At 46.3% G+C, this 25,510-nt stretch overlaps 1 protein-coding gene across 1 annotated transcript; it reads right to left on the reverse strand.

Moving 5' to 3' along the window:
• Window positions 1–2,072: 2,072 nt before the first annotated feature.
• On the reverse strand, window positions 2,073–10,910 carry LOC130304541 (trafficking protein particle complex subunit 10-like; the record flags this gene model as incomplete). Its single annotated transcript, XM_056551939.1, has 3 exons — window positions 10,509–10,910; window positions 2,289–2,370; window positions 2,073–2,208 (listed from the first exon to the last, which is right to left on the reverse strand). Coding segments are annotated over exons 1-3 (300 nt in total), but the record flags the coding sequence as incomplete, so codon positions are not given.
• Window positions 10,911–25,510: the final 14,600 nt, after the last annotated feature.

The following is a 25,510-nucleotide window of genomic DNA, read 5'->3' on the forward strand; positions in this document are numbered from 1 at the left end:
CATCCCATCCATCCATCCATCCCAGGGACCATCCCATCCATCCATCCATCCCAGGGACCATCCCTGCCCCATCCATCCATCCATCCCAGGGACCATCCCTGCCCCATCCATCCATCCATCCCAGGGACCATCCCTGCCCCATCCATCCATCCATCCCAGGGACCATCCCTGCCCCATCCATCCATCCATCCCAGGGACCATCCCTGCCCCATCCATCCATCCATCCCAGGGACCATCCCTGCCCCATCCATCCATCCATCCCAGGGACCATCCCTGCCCCATCCATCCATCCATCCCAGGGACCATCCCTGCCCCATCCATCCATCCATCCCAGGGACCATCCCTGCCCCATCCATCCATCCCAGGGACCATCCCTGCCCCATCCATCCATCCCAGGGACCATCCCTGCCCCATCCATCCATCCCAGGGACCATCCCTGCCCCATCCATCCATCCCAGGGACCATCCCTGCCCCATCCATCCATCCCAGGGACCATCCCTGCCCCATCCATCCATCCCAGGGACCATCCCTGCCCCATCCATCCATCCCAGGGACCATCCCTGCCCCATCCATCCCAGGGACCATCCCTGCCCCATCCATCCATCCCAGGGACCATCCCTGCCCCATCCATCCATCCCAGGGACCATCCCTGCCCCATCCATCCATCCATCCCAGGGACCATCCCATCCATCCCAGGGACCATCCCTGCCCCATCCATCCATCCATCCCAGGGACCATCCCATCCATCCATCCCAGGGACCATCCCTGCCCCATCCATCCATCCCAGGGACCATCCCTGCCCCATCCATCCATCCCAGGGACAATCCCTGCCCCATCCATCCATCCATCCCAGGGACCATCCCTGCCCCATTCATCCATCCATCCCAGGGACCATCCCTGCCCCATTCATCCATCCATCCATCCATCCCAGGGACCATCCCTGCCCCATCCATCCATCCCAGGGACCATCCCTGCCCCATCCATCCATCCATCCCAGGGACCATCCCTGCCCCATCCATCCATCCATCCCAGGGACCATCCCTGCCCCATCCATCCATCCATCCCAGGGACCATCCCTGCCCCATCCATCCATCCATCCCAGGGACCATCCCTGCCCCATCCATCCATCCCAGGGACCATCCCTGCCCCATCCATCCATCCCAGGGACCATCCCTGCCCCATCCATCCATCCATCCCAGGGACCATCCCTGCCCCATCCATCCATCCATCCCAGGGACCATCCCTGCCCCATCCATCCATCCATCCCAGGGACCATCCCTGCCCCATCCATCCATCCATCCCAGGGACCATCCCTGCCCCATCCATCCATCCATCCCAGGGACCATCCCTGCCCCATCCATCCATCCATCCCAGGGACCATCCCTGCCCCATCCATCCATCCATCCCAGGGACCATCCCTGCCCCATCCATCCATCCATCCCAGGGACCATCCCTGCCCCATCCATCCATCCCAGGGACCATCCCTGCCCCATCCATCCATCCCAGGGACCATCCCTGCCCCATCCATCCATCCCAGGGACCATCCCTGCCCCATCCATCCATCCCAGGGACCATCCCTGCCCCATCCATCCATCCCAGGGACCATCCCTGCCCCATCCATCCATCCCAGGGACCATCCCTGCCCCATCCATCCATCCCAGGGACCATCCCTGCCCCATCCATCCCAGGGACCATCCCTGCCCCATCCATCCATCCCAGGGACCATCCCTGCCCCATCCATCTCGGGGACCATGCATGATGGGACCATCCCAACAGGGCTGAAGTACTAAGTTGTCATCTCTCGTTGTTCAGTAGACCTCTGCGGTGTGCAGTCCCTGTGTAGCCTGAAACCTACCAGGATGTACATGCAGAACGTCTCTGGTTGGTCCCAGGGAGCGGAGGAGCCCCGGCCCCATCACACGGCTATCTGTTGTCCTCACCGATATTAATACACACTGCCCTCCTGCTCATTTCCTCCATCAGTGTTACTGAGGCCCTTGTGCCCTCATTAACCCCTTGTTTTCTGGAGCAGCCTCCCGAGTATGAAGTGAGGCCACGGAGGTCATACTCACACAGCACTCCGTCCAGTAGATGTGCAGGAACGGGAAGGTCAGCAGGGCTTTGTTCCCTTCTTTGGGCAGGAGTTCCTCCTTAAACTGGACAAAGTTGGACTCCAGGTGGATCATCTTAGGAGCGCGGCCATAAGCCCTGCAGGTGAGAAGAAGGGTCAGGGTCACCTGGGAGAGACAACCAGATCCATCTCAGACCCCAGGAGGCCCTTCACTCACCTCCGCCATTCCATGGGCTCCCGAGGAAGCTGCTGGGTGAGCGTGGAATAAACGGCAGTGAACAAACTCTGGTCTCCAGCGCCTAAAAAACACAAGGAAGTCACATGATACAGAGTCGAGAGGTCACAATATACAATGATACTGATCGAGTGGTCACATGATACTGAGCAGAGAGGTCACAATATACAATGATACTGAGCAGAGAGGTCACATGATACTGAGCAGAGAGGTCACATGATACTGAGCAGAGAGGTCACATGATACTGAGCAGAGAGGTCACATGATACTGAGCAGAGAGGTCACATGATACTGAGCAGAGAGGTCACATGATACTGAGCAGAGAGGTCACATGATACTGAGCAGAGAGGTCACATAATAAAATGATACTGAGCAGAGGTCACACGATACTGAGCAGGGAGGTCCCACGATACAATGATACTGAGCAGGGAGGTCCCACGATACAATGATACTGAGCAGAGAGGTCACACGATACAATGATACTGAGCAGAGAGGTCACACAATACAATGATACTGAGCAGAGAGGTCACACAATACAATGATACTGAGCAGAGAGGTCACACAATACAATGATACTGAGCAGAGAGGTCACACAATACAATGATACTGAGCAGAGAGGTCACACAATACAATGATACTGAGCAGAGAGGTCACACAATACAATGATACTGAGCAGAGAGGTCACACAATACAATGATACTGAGCAGAGAGGTCACACAATACAATGATACTGAGCAGAGAGGTCACACAATACAATGATACTGAGCAGAGAGGTCACAATATACAATGATACTGAGCAGAGAGGTCACATGATACTGAGCAGAGAGGTCACACGATACAATGATACTGAGCAGAGAGGTCACACGATACAATGATACTGAGCAGAGAGGTCACACAATACAATGATACTGAGCAGAGAGGTCACACAATACAATGATACTGAGCAGAGAGGTCACACAATACAATGATACTGAGCAGAGAGGTCACACAATACAATGATACTGAGCAGAGAGGTCACACAATACAATGATACTGAGCAGAGAGGTCACACAATACAATGATACTGAGCAGAGAGGTCACAATATACAATGATACTGAGCAGAGAGGTCACAATATACAATGATACTGAGCAGAGAGGTCACATGATACTGAGCAGAGAGGTCACACAATACAATGATACTGAGCAGAGAGGTCACACAATACAATGATACTGAGCAGAGAGGTCACACAATACAATGATACTGAGCAGAGAGGTCACACAATACAATGATACTGAGCAGAGAGGTCACAATATACAATGATACTGAGCAGAGAGGTCACAATATACAATGATACTGAGCAGAGAGGTCACACAGTACAATGATACTGAGCAGAGAGGTCACAATATACAATGATACTGAGCAGAGAGGTCACAATATACAATGATACTGAGCAGAGAGGTCACACGATACTGAGCAGAGAGGTCACACGATACTGAGCAGAGAGGTCACACGATACTGAGCAGAGAGGTCACACGATACTGAGCAGAGAGGTCACACGATACTGAGCAGAGAGGTCACACGATACTGAGCAGAGAGGTCACACAATACAATGATACTGAGCAGAGAGGTCACAATATACAATGATACTGAGCAGAGAGGTCACAATATACAATGATACTGAGCAGAGAGGTCACAATATACAATGATACTGAGCAGAGAGGTCACAATATACAATGATACTGAGCAGAGAGGTCACAATATACAATGATACTGAGCAGAGAGGTCACACGATACTGAGCAGAGAGGTCACACGATACTGAGCAGAGAGGTCACACGATACTGAGCAGAGAGGTCACACGATACTGAGCAGAGAGGTCACACGATACTGAGCAGAGAGGTCACACGATACTGAGCAGAGAGGTCACACGATACTGAGCAGAGAGGTCACACGATACTGAGCAGAGAGGTCACACGATACTGAGCAGAGAGGTCACACGATACTGAGCAGAGAGGTCACACGATACTGAGCAGAGAGGTCACACGATACTGAGCAGAGAGGTCACACGATACTGAGCAGAGAGGTCACACGATACTGAGCAGAGAGGTCACACGATACTGAGCAGAGAGGTCACACGATACTGAGCAGAGAGGTCACACGATACTGAGCAGAGAGGTCACACGATACTGAGCAGAGAGGTCACACGATACTGAGCAGAGAGGTCACACGATACTGAGCAGAGAGGTCACACGATACTGAGCAGAGAGGTCACACGATACTGAGCAGAGAGGTCACATGATACTGAGCAGAGAGGTCACATGATACTGAGCAGAGAGGTCACATGATACTGAGCAGAGAGGTCACATGATACTGAGCAGAGAGGTCACATGATACTGAGCAGAGAGGTCACATGATACTGAGCAGAGAGATCACATAATAAAATGATACTGAGCAGAGGTCACACGATACTGAGCAGGGAGGTCCCACGATACAATGATACTGAGCAGGGAGGTCCCACGATACAATGATACTGAGCAGGGAGGTCCCACGATACAATGATACTGAGCAGGGAGGTCCCACGATACAATGATACTGAGCAGAGAGGTCACACGATACAATGATACTGAGCAGAGAGGTCACAATATACAATGATACTGAGCAGAGAGGTCCCACGATACAATGATACTGAGCAGGGAGGTCCCACGATACAATGATACTGAGCAGGGAGGTCCCACGATACAATGATACTGAGCAGAGAGGTCACACGATACAATGATACTGAGCAGAGAGGTCACAATATACAATGATACTGAGCAGAGAGGTCACACAATACAATGATACTGAGCAGAGAGGTCACACAATACAATGATACTGAGCAGAGAGGTCACACAATACAATGATACTGAGCAGAGAGGTCACACAATACAATGATACTGAGCAGAGAGGTCACAATATACAATGATACTGAGCAGAGAGGTCACACAATACAATGATACTGAGCAGAGAGGTCACACAATACAATGATACTGAGCAGAGAGGTCACATGATACTGAGCAGAGAGGTAACACGATACAATGATACTGAGCAGAGAGGTCACACAATACTGAGCAGGGAGGTCCCATGATACAATGATATTGAGCAGAGAGGTCACATGATACAATAATACTAAGGCTGAGAGGGGACACTTATCTTCACCAACCTCTATATGTGGGTATATATTTATATACAGAGGATAATGTATCTCACATACATATATACAGAGGATACAGGTGTTTATACAGGGGATATTTATTTATAAACAGAGGCTACAGGTGTATATATTTATATACAGAGGATATATATTTATATACAGAGGATACAGGTGTATATACAGTATTTATCGGCGTATAACACGCACTTTTTAGGCTAAAATTTTTAGCCTAAAGTCTATGTGCGTGTTATACGCCGATACACCCCCAGGAAAGGCAGGGGGAGAGAGGCCGTCGCTGCCCGCTTTTCTCCCCCTGCCTTTCCTGGGGTCTAGAGCGCTGTTACCGGCCCTTCTCTCCCCCTGGCTATCGGCACGGCTGCCCGTTCTGTCCCCCTGACTATCGGTGCCGACGCCCCATTGCCGACGCCGATAGCCAGGGGGAGAGAAGCGGCGCCGACAGCCAGGGGGAGAGAAAGGGCAGCGGCACCCATTTGCCGGAGCCGCTGCCCCGTTGCCTCCCCCCATCCCCGGTGGCATAATTACCTGGGTCGGGTCCGCGCTGCTGCAGGCCTCCGACGTGCGTCCCCGGCGTCGTTGCTATGTGCTGCACGGCGCGGCGCATGACGTCAGTGCGCCATGCCATGCATAGCAACGACGCAGGGGATGCACGCCGGAGGCCTGCAGCAGCGCGGACCCGACCCAGGTAATTATGCCACCGGGGATGGGGGGGAGGCAGCGGCGCCGCCAATGGGTGCCGCTGCCCCTTCTCTCCCCCTTGCTGTCGGCGCCGCTTCTCTCCCTGCCTTTCCTGGGGGTGTATAGGGGTATACACGCGCACACACGCACCCTCATTTTACCATGGATATTTGGGTAAAAAACTTTTTTTACCCAAATATCCTTGGTAAAATGAGGGTGCGTGTTATAGGCCGGTGCGTGGTATACCCCGATAAATACGGTATTTATATACAGAGGATACAGGTGTATATACAGAGGATATATATTTATATACAGAGGATACAGGTGGATATATATTTATATACAGAGGATACAGGTGTATATACAGGATATATATTTATATACAGAGGATACAGGTGATATATATGTATATACAGAGGATACAGGTGTATATACAGGGGATATATATTTATATACAGAGGATACAGGATATATATTTATAAACAGAGGATACAGGTGTATATACAGGATATATATTTATATACAGAGGATACAGGATATATATTTATATACAGAGGATACAGGTGGATATATATTTATATACAGAGGATACAGGTGTATATACACAGGATATATATATTTATATACAGAGGATACAGGTGTATATTCAGGATATATATGTATATACAGGGGATACAGGTGTATATACAGAGGATACAGGTGTATATACAGGATATATATATGTATATACAGAGGATACAGGTGTATATACAGAGGATATATATGTATATACAGGTGTATATACAGGATATATATGTATATACAGAGGATATATATGTATATACAGGGGATACAGGTGTATATACAGGATATATATTTATATACAGAGGATACAGGTGTATATACAGCATATCTATATTTATATACAGAGGATATATATGTATATACAGGGGATACAGGTGTATATACAGGATATCTATATTTATATACAGAGGATACAGGATATATTTATATACAGAGGATACAGGTGTATATACAGAGGATACAGGTGTATATACAGGATATATATTTATATACAGAGGATACAGGTGTATATACAGGATATATATATTTATATACAGAGGATACAGGTGTATATACAGGATATATATTTGGATACAGGTGTATATACAGGATATATATATTTATATACAGAGGATACAGGTGTATATACAGGATATATATTTGGATACAGAGGATACAGGTGGATATACAGGATATATATTTATATACAGAGGATATATATTTATATACAGAGGATACAGGTGTATATACGGGATATATATTTATATACAGAGGATACAGGTGTATATACAGGATATATATTTATATACAGAGGATACAGGTATATATACAGAGGATATATATATTTATATACAGAGGATACAGGTATATATACAGAGGATATATATATTTATATACAGAGGATACAGGTGTATATACAGGATATATATATATTTATATACAGAGGATACAGGTGTATATACAGAGGATACAGGATATATATTTGGATACAGGTGTATATGCAGGATATATATGTATATACAGGGGATACAGGTGTATATACAGAGGATATATATGTATATACAGAGGATACAGGTGTATATACAGAGGATACAGGTGTATATACAGGATATATATTTGGATACAGAGGATACAGGTGTATATACAGGATATATATTTGGATACAGAGGATACAGGTGTATATACAGGATATATATTTGGATACAGGTGTATATACAGGATATATATATTTATATACAGAGGATACAGGTGTATATACAGGATATATATTTGGATACAGGTGTATATACAGGATATATATGTATATACAGGGGATACAGGTGTATATACAGGATATATATATATGTATATACAGGGGATACAGGTGTATATACAGGATATATATGTATATACAGGGGATACAGGTGTATATACAGGATATATATATGTATATACAGGGGATACAGGTGTATATACAGGATATATATATATGTATATACAGGGGATACAGGTGTATATACAGAGGATATATATATTTATATACAGAGGATACAGGTGTATATACAGGGGATACAGGTGTATATACAGGATATATATATATGTATATACAGGGGATACAGGTGTATATACAGGATATATATATGTATATACAGGGGATACAGGTGTATATACAGGATATATATGTATATACAGAGGATACAGGTGTATATACAGGATATATATTTGGATACAGATGTATATACAGGATATATATTTATATACATAGGATACAGGTGTATATACAGGATATATATTTGGATACAGGTGTATATACAGGATATATATATGTATATACAGGATATATATATGTATATACAGAGGATACAGGTGTATATACAGAGGATATATATTTATATACAGAGGATACAGGTGTATATACAGGGGATACAGGTGTATATACAGGGGATACAGGTGTATATACAGGATATATATATGTATATACAGGGGATACAGGTGTATATACAGGATATATATATGTATATACAGGGGATACAGGTGTATATACAGGATATATATGTATATACAGAGGATACAGGTGTATATACAGGATATATATTTGGATACAGATGTATATACAGGATATATATTTATATACATAGGATACAGGTGTATATACAGGATATATATTTGGATACAGGTGTATATACAGGATATATATATGTATATACAGGATATATATATGTATATACAGAGGATACAGGTGTATATACAGAGGATACAGGTGTATATACAGGATATATATATGTATATACAGAGGATACAGGTGTATATACAGGATATATATTTGGATACAGGTGTATATACAGGATATATATGTATATACAGGGGATACAGGTGTATATACAGGATATATATGTATATACAGGGGATACAGGTGTATATACAGGATATATATATGTATATACAGAGGATACAGGTGTATATACAGGATATATATTTGGATACAGGTGTATATACAGGATATATATTTGGATACAGGTGTATATACAGGATATATATGTATATACAGAGGATACAGGTGTATATACAGAGGATACAGGTGTATATACAGGATATATATTTGGATACAGGTGTATATATTTGGATACAGGTGTATATACAGGATATATATGTATATACAGGGGATACAGGTGTATATACAGGATATATATATGTATATACAGGGGATACAGGTGTATATACAGGATATATATATGTATATACAGGGGATACAGGTGTATATATATATGTATATACAGAGGATACAGGTGTATATACAGAGGATACAGGTGTATATACAGGATATATATATGTATATACAGGGGATACAGGTGTATATACAGGATATATATATGTATATACAGGGGATACAGGTGTATATACAGGATATATATATGTATATACAGAGGATACATATATGTATATACAGAGGATACAGGTGTATATACAGGATATATATATGTATATACAGAGGATACAGGTGTATATACAGGATATATATATGTATATACAGGGGATACAGGTGTATATACAGGATATATATATGTATATACAGAGGATACAGGTGTATATACAGAGGATACAGGTGTATATACAGGATATATATATGTATATACAGAGGATACAGGTGTATATACAGAGGATACAGGTGTATATACAGGATATATATGTATATACAGAGGATACAGGTGTATATACAGGATATATATTTGGATACAGGTGTATATACAGGATATATATATGTATATACAGAGGATACAGGTGTATATACAGAGGATACAGGTGTATATACAGGATATATATTTATATACAGAGGATACAGGATATATATTTATATACAGAGGATACAGGTGTATATACAGAGGATACAGATGTATATACAGGATATATATTTATATACAGAGGATACAGGATATATATATGTATATACAGGGGATACAGGATATATTTGGATACAGGTGTATATACAGGATATATATGTATATACAGGGGATACAGGTGTATATACAGGATATATATGTATATACAGGGGATACAGGTGTATATACAGGATATATATGTATATACAGGGGATACAGGTGTATATACAGGATATATATATATGTATATACAGGGGATACAGGTGTATATACAGGATATATATATATATGTATATACAGAGGATACAGGTGTATATACAGAGGATACAGGTGTATATACAGGATATATATTTGGATACAGGTGTATATGCAGAGGCTATATAAATATATATGTAATGGGAACAGATATGACATATACAGGGTAGGGGGCGCTCTTACACGTGACTATGGGCTTGTTCTCCATGGTGTACACCACCCCGGCTTCTCCGTTTCCGGTCCCCCCAGGCTCCGCCCCTTCCATGGGCTCCGGTCACCGCTCCATTCCGATCTCAGTCCCCGCGCTGTCACTTCCGGCTTCCTCCTCACCCCGGACAATCCCTTCCGGAACATGCGGAGCACCGTGATTGGTTACAGGCTGACAGAGGGCGTGGCCTGTAGTCAGCCGATCATTGGTGCGTGAGGGCTACGTCTTATACTCAGAGATCATTAGCTAATCATATGTAAACAACCATATTTGTTACGGGCAAATCCTATACAAACACAGCTCTGCTGCCCTCACAGTCCACTCGCTTTGAGGCGCAGCGTTGGTGACGTCAGACGTACGTGTCGTCATGGAGACTGACGTGAGACCTCCAGGTGTCCCCCTAGTGGCCGCTCAGTGGGATATATGATGGGGACGGGGGCCAGAAAGTAGATATGTAAATTAACCCTTTCAGTACTTATCAGCTGCTGTATACTCCACAGGAAGTTCTTTTCTTTTTGAATTTCCTTTTTGTCTGACCACAGTGCTCTCTGCTGACACCTCTGTCCATTTTATGAACTGTCCAGAGCAGGAGCAAATCCCCATAGAAACCTCTCCTCCTTGGACAGTTCCTGACATGGACAGAGGTGTCAGCAGAGAGCACTGTGGTCAGACAAAAAGGAAATTCAAAAAGAAAAGAACTTCCTGTGGAGCATACAGCAGCTGATAAGTACTGGAAGGATTAAGATTTTTAAATAGAAGTAATATACAATCTGTTTATCTGTACGGCACCAGTGGAGTGCCCCTTTAAAACACAAATGTTGCAGCAAAAGTTGCAGAGGTGCAGCGAATTTATCAAAAGTCCCAGACAGTTTTACGTAATTGAAAAGTCGCAAAGTGGCGTCCGTGTGACAACTACATGAAATGTCGCCCCGTCCCTATTACAATTGTCATCTGCCCGTGTGACAGGATAAATAAGAACAATTCATGGTAATGACCTGTAAACCCTCTAAATGGCGCACGGGGTCACATGACACTTAAATTTAGATGAAAAAGCATCAAAACGGTTCAATAAATTCCCCTCAGGGAGCAAAAGTTACCGAACTAATTCAGGGACACAACGAGGGGTGTGGCCTTAGATGGGAGGGGTTGGGTGTGGCCTTAGATGGGAGGGGTTGTTGGGTGTGGCCTTAGATGGGAGGGGTTGTTGGGGTGTGGCCTTAGATGGGAGGGGTTGGGTGTGGCCTTAGATGGGAGGGGTTGTTCGATGTGGCCTTAGATGGGAGGGGTTGTTGGGGTGTGGCCTTAGATGGGAGGGGTTGTTGGGTGTGGCCTTAGATGGGAGGGGTTGTTGGGTGTGGCCTTAGATGGGAGGGGTTGTTGGGTGTGGCCTTAGATGGGAGGGGTTGTTGGGGTGTGGCCTTAGATGGGAGGGGTTGGGTGTGGCCTTAGATGGGAGGGGTTGTTCGATGTGGCATTAGATGGGAGGGGTTGTTGGGGTGTGGCCTTAGATGGGAGGGACTGTTGGGGTGTGGCCTTAGATGGGAGGGGTTGGGTGTGGCCTTAAATGGGAGGGGTTGTTGGGTGTGGCCTTAGATGGGAGGGGTTGTTGGGGTGTGGCCTTAGATGGGAGGGGTTGTTGGATGTGGCCTTAGATGGGAGGGGTTGGGTGTGGCCTTAGATGGGAGGGGTTGTTGGGTGTGGCCTTAGATGGGAGGGGTTGTTGGGGTGTGGCCTTAGATGGGAGGGGTTGGGTGTGGCCTTAGATGGGAGGGGTTGTTCGATGTGGCATTAGATGGGAGGGGTTGTTGGGGTGTGGCCTTAGATGGGAGGGACTGTTGGGGTGTGGCCTTAGATGGGAGGGGTTGGGTGTGGCCTTAAATGGGAGGGGTTGTTGGGTGTGGCCTTAGATGGGAGGGGTTGTTGAGGTGTGGCCTTAGATGGGAGGGGTTGTTGGATGTGGCCTTAGATGGGAGGGGCTGTTGGGGTGTGGCCTTAGATGGGAGGGGTTGGGTGTGGCCTTAGATGGGAGGGGTTGGGTGTGGCCTTAGATGGGAGGGGTTGTTGAATGTGGCCTTAGATGGGAGGGGTTGTTGGGTGTGGCCTTAGATGGGAGGGGTTGAGTGTGGCTTTAGATGGGAGGGGTTGGGTGTTGCCTTGGATGGGAGGGGTTGTTGGGGTGTGGCTTTAGATGGGAGGAGTTGTTGGGGTGTGGCTTTAGATTGGAGGTGTTGTTGTGTGTGGCTTTAGATGGGAGGGATTGTTAGGTGTGGCTTTAAATGGGAGGAGTTCTTGAGTGTGGCCTTAGATGGGAGGGGTTGTTGGGTGTGGCCTTAGATGGAAGGGGTTGTTGGGTGTGGCCTTAGATGGGAGGGGTTGTTGGGGTGTGGCTTTAGATGGGAGGTGTTGTTGGGTGTGGCTTTAGATGGGAGGGATTGTTGGGTGTGGCTTTAGATGGGAGGAGTTTTTGAGTGTGGCCTTAGATGGGAGGGGTTGGGTGTGGCCTTAGATGGAAGGGGTTGTTGGGTGTGGCCTTAGATGGGAGGGGTTGTTGAGTGTGGCCTTAGAGGGGAGGGGTTGAGTGTGGCCTTAGATGGGAAGGGTTGTTGAGTGTGGCCTTAGAGGGGAGGGGTTGAGTGTGGCCTTAGATGGGAGGGGTTGGGTGTTGCCTTGGATGGGAGGGGTTGTTGGGGTGTGGCTTTAGAAGGGAGGTGTTGTTGGGTGTGGCTTTAGATGGCAGGGATTGTTGGGTGTGGCTTTAGATGGGAGGGGTTGTTGAGTGTGGCCTTAGATGGGAGGGGTTGTTGGGTGTGGCCTTAGATGGAAGGGGTTGTTGGGTGTGGCCTTAGAGGGGAGGGGTTGAGTGTGGCCTTAGATCGGAGGGGTTGCTGGGTGTGGCCATAGAAGGGAGGGGTTGTTAGGTTGTGGCTTTAGATGGGAGGGGTTGTTGGGGTGTGGCCTTAGATGGGAGGGGTTGTTGGGTGTGGCTTTAGATGGGAGGGGTTGGCTGTGGCCTTAGATGGGAGGGGTTGTTGGGGTGTGGCCTTAGATGGGAGGGGTTGTTGAGTGTGGCCTTAGATGGGAGGGGTTGTTGGGTGTGGCCTTAGATGGAAGGGGTTGTTGGGATGTGGCTTTAGATGGGAGGGGTTGGGTGTGGCCTTAGATGGGAGGGGTTGTTGGGGTGGGGCCTTAGATGGGAGGGGTTTTGGGTGTGGCCTTAGATGGGAGGGGTTGGGTGTTGCTTTAAATGGGAGGGGTTGTTGAGTGTGGCCTTGGATGGGAGGGGTTGTTTGGTGTGGCTTTAGATGGAAAGGGTTGTTGAGGTGTGGCTTTATATGGGAGGGGTTGTTAGTTGTGGCATTAGATGGGAGGGGTTGCTGGGGTGTGGCTTTAGATAGGAGGTGTTGGGTACGGCTTTAGATTGGAGGTGTTGTTGGGTGTGGCTTTAGATAAGAGGGTTTTTTGGAGTGTGGCTTTAGATGGGAGGGGTTGTTGGGTGTGGCTTTAGATGGGAGCAATTGATGGGGTGTGGCTTTAGATGGGTGGGGTTGTCGGGGTGTGACTTTAGATGGGAGCAATTGATGGGGTGTGGCTTTAGATGGGAGGGGAGTTGGGGTGTGGCTTTAGATGACAGGGTTTGTTGGGGTGTGGCTTAAGATGGGAGGGGTTGGGTGTGGCTTTAGATTGGAGGGGTTGATGGGGTGTGGCTTTAGATGGGAGGGGTTGTTTGGTGTGGCTTTAGATGGGAGGGGTTGTTGGGGTGTGGCTTTAGATGGAAGGGGATGATGGGTGTGGCTTTAGATGGGAGGGGTTATTGGGGTGTGGCTTTAGATGGGAGAGGTTTTTGGAGTGTGCATTTAGATGGGAGGGGTGTGGCTTTAGATGGGAGGGGTTGGGTGTGGCTTTTGATGAGAGGGGTTGTTGGGTGTTTGTTTAGATGGGAGGGTTGTTGGGGGGTGGCTTTAGATGAGAGGGGTTGTTGGGGTGTGGCTTTAGATGGGAGGGGTTGTTGGGTGTGGCTTTAGAAGGGAGGGGTTGTTGGATGTGGCTGTTGATGGGAGGGGTTGTTGGGGTATGGCATTAGATGGGAGGGGTTGTTAGTGTGTGGCTTTAGATGGGAGGGGTTGTAGGGGTGTGGCTTCAGATGGGAGGGGTTGTTGGGTGTGGCTTTAGATGGGAGGGGTTGTTGGGTGTGGCTTTAGATAAGAGGGGTTGTTGGGGTGTGGCATTAGATGGGAGGGGTTGTCTGGGTGTGGCATTAGATGGGAGGGGTTGTTGGGGTGTGGCTTTAGATAACAGGGGTTGTTGGGGTGTGGCTTTAGATGGGAGGGGTTGTTGGGGTGTGGCTTTAGATGGGAGGTGTTGTTGGGTGTGGCTTTAGATGGGAGGTGTTGTTGGGTGTGGCTTTAGATGGGAGGGGTTGTTGGGTGTGGCTTTAGATGGGAGGGGTTGTTGGGTGTGGCTTTAGATGGGAGGTGTTGTTGGGTGTGGCTTTAGATGGGAAGTGTTGTTGGATGTGGCTTTAGATGGGAAGGGTTGTTGGGTGTGGCTTTTGATGGGAGCAATTGATGGGGTGTGGCTTTTGATGGGAGCAATTGATGGGGTAGGGCTTTAGATGGGTGGGGTTGTTGGGGTGGGGCTTTAGATGGGTGGGGTTGTTGGGGTGTGGCTTTAGATGGGAGGGGTTGTTACGGTGTGGCCTTACATGGGAGGGGTTGTTGGGGTGTGACTTTGGTTGGGAGAGGTTGTTGGGTGTGGCCTTAGATAGGAGGGGTTGTTGGGTGTGGCCTTAGATGGGAGGGGTTGTTGGGGTGCGGCTTTAGATGGGAGGTGTTGTTGTGTGTGGCTTTGGATGGGAGGGATTGTTGGGTGTGGCTTTAGATGGGAGGAGTTCTTGAGTGTGGCCTTAGATGGCAGGGGCTGTTGGGTGTGGCTTTAGATGGAAGGGGTTGTTGGGTGTGGCCTTCGATGGGAGGGGTTGTTGGGGTGTGGCTTTAGATGGGAGGTGTTGTTGGGTGTGGCTTTAGATGGGAGGGATTGTTGGGTGTGGCTTTAGATGGGAGGAGTTGTTGAGTGTGGCCTTAGATGGGAGGGGTTGGGTGTGGCCTTAGATGGAAGGGGTTGTTGGGTATGGCCTTAGATGGGAGGGGTTGTTGAGTGTGGCCTTAGAGGGGAGGGGTTGAGTGTGGCCTTAGATGGGAGGGGTTGTTGAGTGTGGCCTTAGAGGGGAGGGGTTGAGTGTGGCCTTAGATGGGAGGGGTTGTTGAGTGTGGCCTTAGATGGGAGGGGTTGGGTGTTACCTCGGATGGGAGGGGTTGTTGGGGTGTGGCTTTAGATGGGAGGGGTTGTTGGGGTGTGGCTTTAGATGGGAGGTGTTGTTGGGTGTGGCTTTAGATGGGAGGGATTGCTGGGTGTGGCTTTAGATGGGAGGCGTTCTTGAGTGTGGCCTTAGATGGGAGGGGTTCGGTGTGGCCTTAGATGGGAGGGATTGTTGGGTGTGGCTTTAGATGGGAGGGGTTGTTGAGTGTGGCCTTAGATGGGAGGGGTTGTTGGGTGTGGCCTTAGATGGAAGGGGTTGTTGGGTGTGGCCTTAGAGGGGAGGGGTTGAGTGTGGCCTTAGATCGGAGGGGTTGCTGGGTGTGGCCATAGAAGGGAGGGGTTGTTGGGTTGTGGCTTTAGATGGGAGGGGTTGTTGGGGTGTGGCCTTAGATGGGAGGGGTTGTTGGGTGTGGCTTTAGATGGGAGGTGTTGGCTGTGGCCTTAGATGGGAGGGGTTGTTGGGGTGTGGCCTTAGATGGGAGGGGTTGTTGAGTGTGGCCTTAGATTGAAGGGGTTGTTGGGTGTGGCCTTAGATGGAAGGGGTTGTTGGGGTGGGGCCTTAGATGGGAGGGGTTGGTTGTTGCTTTAAATGGGAGGGGTTGTTGAGTGTGGCCTTAGATGGGAGGGGTTTTGGGTGTGGCCTTAGATGGGAGGGGTTGAGTGTTGCTTTAAATGGGAGGGGTTGTTTGGTGTGGCTTTAGATGGGAGGGGTTGTTGAGGTGTGGCTTTAGATGGGAGGGGTTGTTAGTTGTGGCATTAGATGGGAGGGGTTGCTGGGGTGTGGCTTTAGATAGGAGGTGTTGGGTACGGCTTTAGATTGGAGGTGTTGTTGGGTGTGGCTTAAGATAAGAGGGTTTTTTGGAGTGTGGCTTTAGATGGGAGGGGTTGTTGGGTGTGGCTTTAGATGGGAGCAATTGATGGGGTTTGGCTTTAGATGGGTGGGGTTGTCGGGGTGTGACTTTAGATGGGAGAAATTGATGGGGTGTGGCTTTAGATGGGAGGGGAGTTGGGGTGTGGCTTTAGATGACAGGGTTTGTTGGGGTGTGGCTTAAGATGGGAGGGGTTGGGTGTGGCTTTAGATTGGAGGGGTTGATGGGGTGTGGCTTTAGATGGGAGGGGTTGTTGGGGTGTGGCTTTAGATGGAAGGGGATGTTGGGTGTGGCTTTAGATGGGAGGGGTTGTAGGGGTGTGGCTTCAGATGGGAGGGGTTGTTGGGTGTGGCTTTAGATGGGAGGGGTTGTTGGGTGTGGCTTTAGATAAGAGGGGTTGTTGGGGTGTGGCTTTAGATGGGAGGGGTTGTTGGGTGTGGCTTTAGAAGGGAGGGGTTGTTGGGTGTGGCTGTTGATGGGAGGGGTTGTTGGGGTATGGCATTAGATGGGAGGGGTTATTGGTGTGTGGCTTTAGATGGGAGGGGTTGTTGGGGTGTGGCTTTAGATGGGAGGGGTTATTGGGTGTGGCTTTAGATGGGAGGGGTTGTTGGGTGTGGCTTTAGATAAGAGGGGTTTTTGGGGTGTGGCTTTAGATGGGAGGGGTTGTTGGGTGTGGCTTTAGATAAGAGGGGTTGTTGGGGTGTGGCTTTAGATGGGAAGGGTTGTTGGGTGTGGCTTTAGATGGGAGGGATTGTTGTGGTGTGGCTTTAGATGGGAGGTGTTGTTAGGTGTGGCTTTAGATGGGAGGGATTGTTGGGTGTGGCTTTAGATGGGAGGGATTGTTGTGGTGTGGCTTTAGATGGGAGCAATTGATGGGGTGTGGCATTAGATGGGAGGGGTTGTTGGGGTTTGGAACTAGATAGGAGGGGTTGTTGGGGTGTGGCTTTAGATGGGAGGGATTGATGGGGTGTGGCTGTAGATGGGAGGGGCTGTTGGGGTGCGGCTGTAGATGGGAGGGGTTAGGCGTGGCCTTAGAAGGGAGGGGTTAAGTGTGGCCTTAGATGGGAGGGGTTTTTGCATGTGGCTTTAGATTTGAGGGGTTGTTGTGTGTGGCCTTAGATGGGGGGGGTTGTTGGGGTGTGGCATTAGATGGGAGGGGTTGTTGGGGTGTGGCATTAGATGGGAGGGGTTGTTGGGGTGTGGCTTTAGATAACAGGGGTTGTTGGGGTGTGGCTTTAGATAACAGGGGTTGTTGGGGTGTGGCTTTAGATGGGAGGGGTTGTTGGGTGTGGCTTTAGATGGGAGGTGTTGTTGGGTGTGGCCTTAGATGGGAGGGGTTGTTGGGGTGTGACATTAGATGGGAGGGGTTGTTGGGGTGTGGCATTAGATGGGAGGGGTTGTTGGGGTGTGGCTTTAGATAACAGGGGTTGGGGTGTGGCTTTAGATGGGAGGGGTTGTTGGGGTGTGGCTTTAGATGGGAGGGGTGGTTGGGGTGTGGCTTTAGATGGGAGGGGTTGTTGGGTGTGGCTTTAGATGGGAGGTGTTGTTGGGTGTGGCTTTAGATGGGAAGTGTTGTTGGATGTGGCTTTAGATGGGAAGGGTTGTTGGGTGTGGCTTTTGATGGGAGCAATTGATGGGGTGTGGCTTTTGATGGGAGCAATTGATGGGGTGGGGCTTTAGATGGGTGGGGTTGTTGGGGTGTGGCTTTAGATGGGAGGGGTTGTTAGGGTGTGGCCTTAGATGGGAGGGGTTGTTGGGGTGTGGCTTTGGTAGGGAGAGGTTGTTGGGTGTGGCCTTAGATAGGAGGGGTTATTGGGTGTGGCCTTAGATGGGAGGGGTTGTTGGGTGTGGCCTTAGATGGGAGGGGTTGTTGGGGTGTGTCATTAGATGGGAGGGGTTGTTGGGGTGTGGCTTTAGATAACAGGGGTTGTTGGGGTGTGGCTTTAGATGGGAGGGGTTGTTGGGGTGTGGCTTTAGATGGGAGGGGTTGTTGGGTGTGGCTTTAGATGGGAGGTGTTGTTGGGGTGTGGCTTTAGATGGGAGGGGTTGTTGGGTGTGGCTTTAGATGGGAGGGGTTGTTGGGTGTCGCTTTAGATGGGAAGTGTTGTTGGATGTGGCTTTAGATGGGAAGGGTTGTTGGGTGTGGCTTTAGATGGGAGGTGTTGTTGGGGTGTGGCTTTAGATGGGAGGTGTTGTTGTGTGTGGCTTTAGATGGGAAGTGTTGTTGGATGTGGCTTTAGATGGGAAGGGTTGTTGGGTGTGGCTTTTGATGGGAGCAATTGATGGGGTGTGGCTTTTCATGGGAGCAATTGATGGGGTGGGGCTTTAGATGGGTGGGGTTGTTGGGGTGTGGCTTTAGATGGGAGGGGTTGTTGGGGTGTGGCCTTAGATGGGAGGGGTTGTTGGAGTGGGGCTTTGGTTGGGAGAGGTTGTTGGGTGTGGCCTTAGATAGGAGGGGTTGTTGGGTGTGGCCTTAGATGGGAGGGGTTGTTGGGTGTGGCCTTAGATGGGAGGGGTTTTTGGGGTGTGGCATTAGATGGGAGGGGTTGTTGGGGTGTGGCTTTAGATAACAGGGGTTGTTGGGGTGTGGCTTTAGATGGGAGGGGTTGTTTGGGTGTGGCTTTAGATGGGAGGGGTTGTTGGGTGTGGCTTTAGATGGGAGGTGTAGTTGGGGTGTGGCTTTAGATGGGAGGGGTTGTTGGGTGTGGCTTTAGATGGGAGGTGTTGTTGGGTGTGGCTTTAGATGGGAGGTGTTGTTGGGTGTGGCTTTAGATGGGAAGGGTTGTTGGGTGTGGCTTTTGATGGGAGCAATTGATGGGGTGTGGCTTTTGATGGGAGCAATTGATGGGGTGGGGCTTTAGATGGGTGGGATTGTTGGGGTGTGGCTTTAGATGGGAGGGGTTGTTGGGGTGTGGCCTTAGATGGGAGGGGTTGTTGGGTGTGGCCTTAGATGGGAGGGGTTGTTGGGTGTGGGCTTAGATGGGAGGGGTTTTTGGGGTGTGGCCTTAGATGGGAGGGGTTGTTGGGTGTGGCCTTAGATGGGAGGGGTTGTTGGGGTGTGGCCTTAGATGGGAGGGGTTGTTGGGGTGTGGCTTTAGATGGGAGGGATTGATGGGGTGTGGCTGTAGATGGGAGGGGTTGTTGGGGTGTGGCCTTAGATGGGAGGGGTTGTTGGGTGTGGCCTTAGATGGGAGGGGTTGTTGGGTGTGGCCTTAGATGGGAGGGGTTGTTGGGTGTGGGCTTAGATGGGAGGGGTTGTTGGGGTGTGGCCTTAGATGGGAGGGGTTGTTGAGTGTGGCCTTAGATGGGAGGGGTTGTTGGGGTGTGGCCTTAGATGGGAGGGGTTGTTGGGGTGTGCCATTAGATGGGAGGGGTTACATAGTAACATAGTTCATAAGGTTGAAAAATGAGCAGAGTCCATCAAGTTCAACCTATATCCCTAATGAGTCCCTACTGATCCAGAGGAGACAAAAATCCCTCACACTAGAGGTAAAAATTCCTTCCTGACTCCAAATATCAGAATAAATCCCTAGATCAGCGTTCTGTCCCTATAAATGTATTATACAGAACCTGTAATGTTATTATTCTCCAAAATACATCCAGACAGAGTTCACAATGACACCTCCTCCGGGAGAGAATCCCACAGTCTCACTGCTCTTACAGTAAAGAACCCCGTCTGTGCTGGTGTAGAAACCTTCTCTCCTCTAGACGTAGACGATGCCCCCCTTGTTATATATACAGTCCTGGGTATAAATAGATCATGGAGAGATCTCTGTACTGTCCTGATATATTATATATATATTATTAGGTCACCCCCTTGTTATATATACAGTCCTGGGTATAAATAGATCATGGAGAGATCTCTGTACTGTCCTGATATATTATATATATTATTAGATCACCTCCTTGTTATATATACAGTCCTGGGTATAAATAGATCATGGAGAGATCTCTGTACTGTCCTGATATATTATATATATATTATTAGGTCACCCCCTTGTTATATATACAGTCCTGGGTATAAATAGATCATGGAGAGATCTCTGTACTGTCCTGATATATTATATATATATATTATTAGGTCACCTCCTTGTTATATATACAGTCCTGTGTATAAATAGATCATGGAGAGATCTCTGTACTGTCCTGATATATTATATATATTATTAGGTCACCCCCTTGTTATATATACAGTCCTGGGTATAAATAGATCATGGAGAGATCTCTGTGCTGTCCTGATATATTATATATATTATTAGATCACCTCCTTGTTATATATACAGTCCTGGGTATAAATAGATCACGGAGAGATCTCTGTACTGTCCTGATATATTATATATATATTATTAGGTCACCCCCTTGTTATATATACAGTCCTGGGTATAAATAGATCATGGAGAGATCTCTGTACTGTCCTGATATATTATATATATTATTAGATCACCTCCTTGTTATATATACAGTCCTGGGTATAAATAGATCACGGAGAGATCTCTGTACTGTCCTGATATATTATATATATATTATTAGGTCACCCCCTTGTTATATATACAGTCCTGGGTATAAATAGATCATGGAGAGATCTCTGTACTGTCCTGATATATTATATATATTATTAGGTCACCTCCTTGTTATATACACAGTCCTGGGTATAAATAGATCATGGAGAGATCTCTGTACTGTCCTGATATATTATATATATTATTAGGTCACCTCCTTGTTATATATACAATCCTGGGTATAAATAGGTCATGGAGAGATCTCTGTACTGTCCTGATATATTATATATATTATTAGGTAACCTCCTTGTTATATATATACAGTCCTGGGTATAAATCGATCATGGAGAGATCTCTGTACTGTCCTGATATATTATATAAATTATTAGGTCACCTCCTTGTTATATATACAGTCCTGGGTATAAATAGACCATGGAGAGATCTCTGTACTGTCCTGATATATTATATATATTATTAGGTCACCTCCTTGTTATATATACAGTCCTGGGTATAAATAGATCATGGAGAGATCTCTGTACTGTCCTGATATATTATATATATTATTAGATCACCTCCTTGTCATATATACAGTCCTGGGTATAAATAGATCACGGAGAGATCTCTGTACTGTCCTGATATATTATATGTATTATTAGGTCACCTCCTTGTTATATATACAGTCCTGGGTATAAATAGATCACGGAGAGATCTCTGTACTGTCCTGATATATTATATGTATTATTAGGTCACCTCCTTGTTATATATACAGTCCTGGGTATAAATAGATCATGGAGAGATCTCTGTACTGTCCTGATATATTATATATATTATTAGGTCACCTCCTTGTTATATATACAGTCCTGGGTATAAATAGATCATGGAGAGATCTCTGTACTGTCCTGATATATTATATATATTATTAGGTCACCTCCTTGTTATATATACAGTCCTGGGTATAAATAGATCACGGAGAGATCTCTGTACTGTCCTGATATATTATATGTATTATTAGGTCACCTCCTTGTTATATATACAGTCCTGGGTATAAATAGATCATGGAGAGATCTCTGTACTGACCTGATATATTATATATATTATTAGGTCACCTCCTTGTTATATATACAGTCCTGGGTATAAATAGATCATGGAGAGATCTCTGTACTGACCTGATATATTATATATATTATTAGGTCACCTCCTTGTTATATATACAGTCCTGGGTATAAATAGATCATGGAGAGATCTCTGTCCTGTCCTGTCCTGATATATTATATATATTATTAGGTCACCTCCTTGTTATATATACAATCCTGGGTATAAATAGATTATGGAGAGATCTCTGTACTGTCCTGATATACATATTATTAGGTCACCTCCTTGTTATATATACAGTCCTGGGTATAAATAGATCATGGAGAGATCTCTGTACTGTCCTGAGATATATATATTATTAGGTCTCCTCCTTGTTATATATACAGTCCTGGGTATAAATAGATCATGGAGAGATCTCTGTACTGTCCTGATATATTATATATATTATTAGGTCACCTCCTTGTTATATATACAGTCCTGGGTATAAATAGATCATGGAGAGATCTCTGTACTGTCCTGATATATTATATATATTATTAGATCACCTCCTTGTTATATATACAGTCCTGGGTATAAATAGATCATGGAGAGATCTCTGTACTGACCTGATATATTATATATATTATTAGGTCACCTCCTTGTTATATATACAGTCCTGGGTATAAATAGATCATGGAGAGATCTCTGTCCTGTCCTGTCCTGATATATTATATATATTATTAGGTCACCTCCTTGTTATATATACAGTCCTGGGTATAAATAGATCATGGAGAGATCTCTGTACTGTCCTGATATTATATATATATTATTAGGTCACCTCCTTGTTATATATACAGTCCTGGATATAAATAGATCACGGAGAGATCTCTGTACTGTCCTGATATATTATATGTATTATTAGGTCACCTCCTTGTTATATATACAGTCCTGGGTATAAATAGATCATGGAGAGATCTCTGTACTGACCTGATATATTATATATATTATTAGGTCACCTCCTTGTTATATATACAGTCCTGGGTATAAATAGATCATGGAGAGATCTCTGTACTGACCTGATATATTATATATATTATTAGGTCACCTCCTTGTTATATATACAGTCCTGGGTATAAATAGATCATGGAGAGATCTCTGTCCTGTCCTGATATATTGTATATATTATTAGGTCACCTCCTTGTTATATATACAATCCTGGGTATAAATAGATCATGTAGAGATCTCTGTACTGTCCTGATATACATATTATTAGGTCACCTCCTTGTTATATATACAGTCCTGGGTATAAATAGATCATGGAGAGATCTCTGTCCTGTCCTGATATATTATATATATTATTAGGTCACCTCCTTGTTATATATACAATCCTGGGTATAAATAGATCATGGAGAGATCTCTGTACTGTCCTGAGATATATATATTATTAGGTCTCCTCCTTGTTATATATTGTTACGCCGAGCGCTCCGGGTCCCCGCTCCTCCCCGGAGCGCTCGCTTCACTCTCCCCGCGGCAGCGCTCCGGTCACGTCCTCTGACCCGGGGCGCTGCGATTCCGCTGCCAGCCGGGATGCGATTCGCGATGCGGGTAGCGCCCGCTCGCGATGCGCACCCCGGCTCCCCTACCTGACTCGCTCTCCGTCTGTTCTGTCCCGGCGCGCGCGGCCCCGCTCCCTAGGGCGCGCGCGCGCCGGGTCTCTGCGATTTAAAGGGCCACTGCGCCGCTGATTGGCGCAGTGGTCCCAATTAGTGTGTTCACCTGTGCACTTCCCTATATCACCTCACTTCCCCTGCACTCCCTTGCCGGATCTTGTTGCCTTAGTGCCAGTGAAAGCGTTCCTTGTGTGTTCCTTGCCTGTGTTTCCAGACCTTCTGCCGTTGCCCCTGACTACGATCCTTGCTGCCTGCCCCGACCTTCTGCTACGTCCGACCTTGCTTTTGCCTACTCCCTTGTACCGCGCCTATCTTCAGCAGCCAGAGAGGTGAGCCGTTGCTAGTGGATACGACCTGGTCACTACCGCCGCAGCAAGACCATCCCGCTTTGCGGCGGGCTCTGGTGAAAACCAGTAGTGGCTTAGAACCGGTCCACTAGCACGGTCCACGCCAATCCCTCTCTGGCACAGAGGATCCACTACCTGCCAGCCGGCATCGTGACATATATACAGTCCTGGGTATAAATAGATCATGGAGAGATCTCTGTACTGTCCTAACATATTATATATATTATTAGGTCACCTCCTTGTTATATATACAGTCCTGGGTATAAATAGATCATGGAGAGATCTCTGTACTGTCCTGATATATTATAAATATTATTAGGTCTCCTCCTTGTTATATATACAGTCCTGGGTATAAATAGATCATGGAGAGATCTCTGTACTGTCCTGATATATTATATATATTATTGGGTTACCTCCTTGTTATATATACAGTCCTGGGTATAAATAGATCATGGAGAGATCTCTGTACTGTCCTGATATATTATATTATTAGATCACCTCCTTGTTATATATACAGTCCTGGGTATAAATAGATCATGGAGAGATCTCTGTACTGTCCTGAAATATTATATATATTATTAGGTCACCTCCTTGTTATATATACAGTCCTGGGTATAAATAGATCATGGAGAGATCTCTGTACTGTCCTGATATATTATATATATATTATTAGGTCACCTCCTTGTTATATATACAGTCCTGTGTATAAATAGATCATGGAGAGATCTCTGTACTGTCCTGATATATTATATATATTATTAGGTCACCTCCTTGTTATATATACAGTCCTGGGTATATATAGATCATGGAGAGATCTCTGTACTGTCCTGATATATTATATATATTATTAGGTCACCTCCTTGTTATATATACAGTCCTGGGTATAAATAGATCATGGAGAGATCTCTGTACTGTCCTGATATATTATATATATTATTAGGTCACCTCCTTGTTATATATATATATACAGTCCTGGGTATAAATAGATCATGGAGAGATCTCTGTACTGTCCTGATATATTATATATATTATTAGGTCACCTCCTTGTTATATATACAGTCCTGGGTATAAATAGATCATGGAGAGATCTCTGTACTGTCCTGATATATTATATATATTATTAGGTCACCTCCTTGTTATATATACAATCCTGGGTATAAATAGATCATGGAGAGATCTCTGTACTGTCCTGATATATTATATAT

This window comes from Hyla sarda, unplaced genomic scaffold (genome assembly GCF_029499605.1).
Source record: "Hyla sarda isolate aHylSar1 unplaced genomic scaffold, aHylSar1.hap1 scaffold_1281, whole genome shotgun sequence".
NCBI classification, from domain to species: domain Eukaryota; kingdom Metazoa; phylum Chordata; class Amphibia; order Anura; family Hylidae; genus Hyla; species Hyla sarda.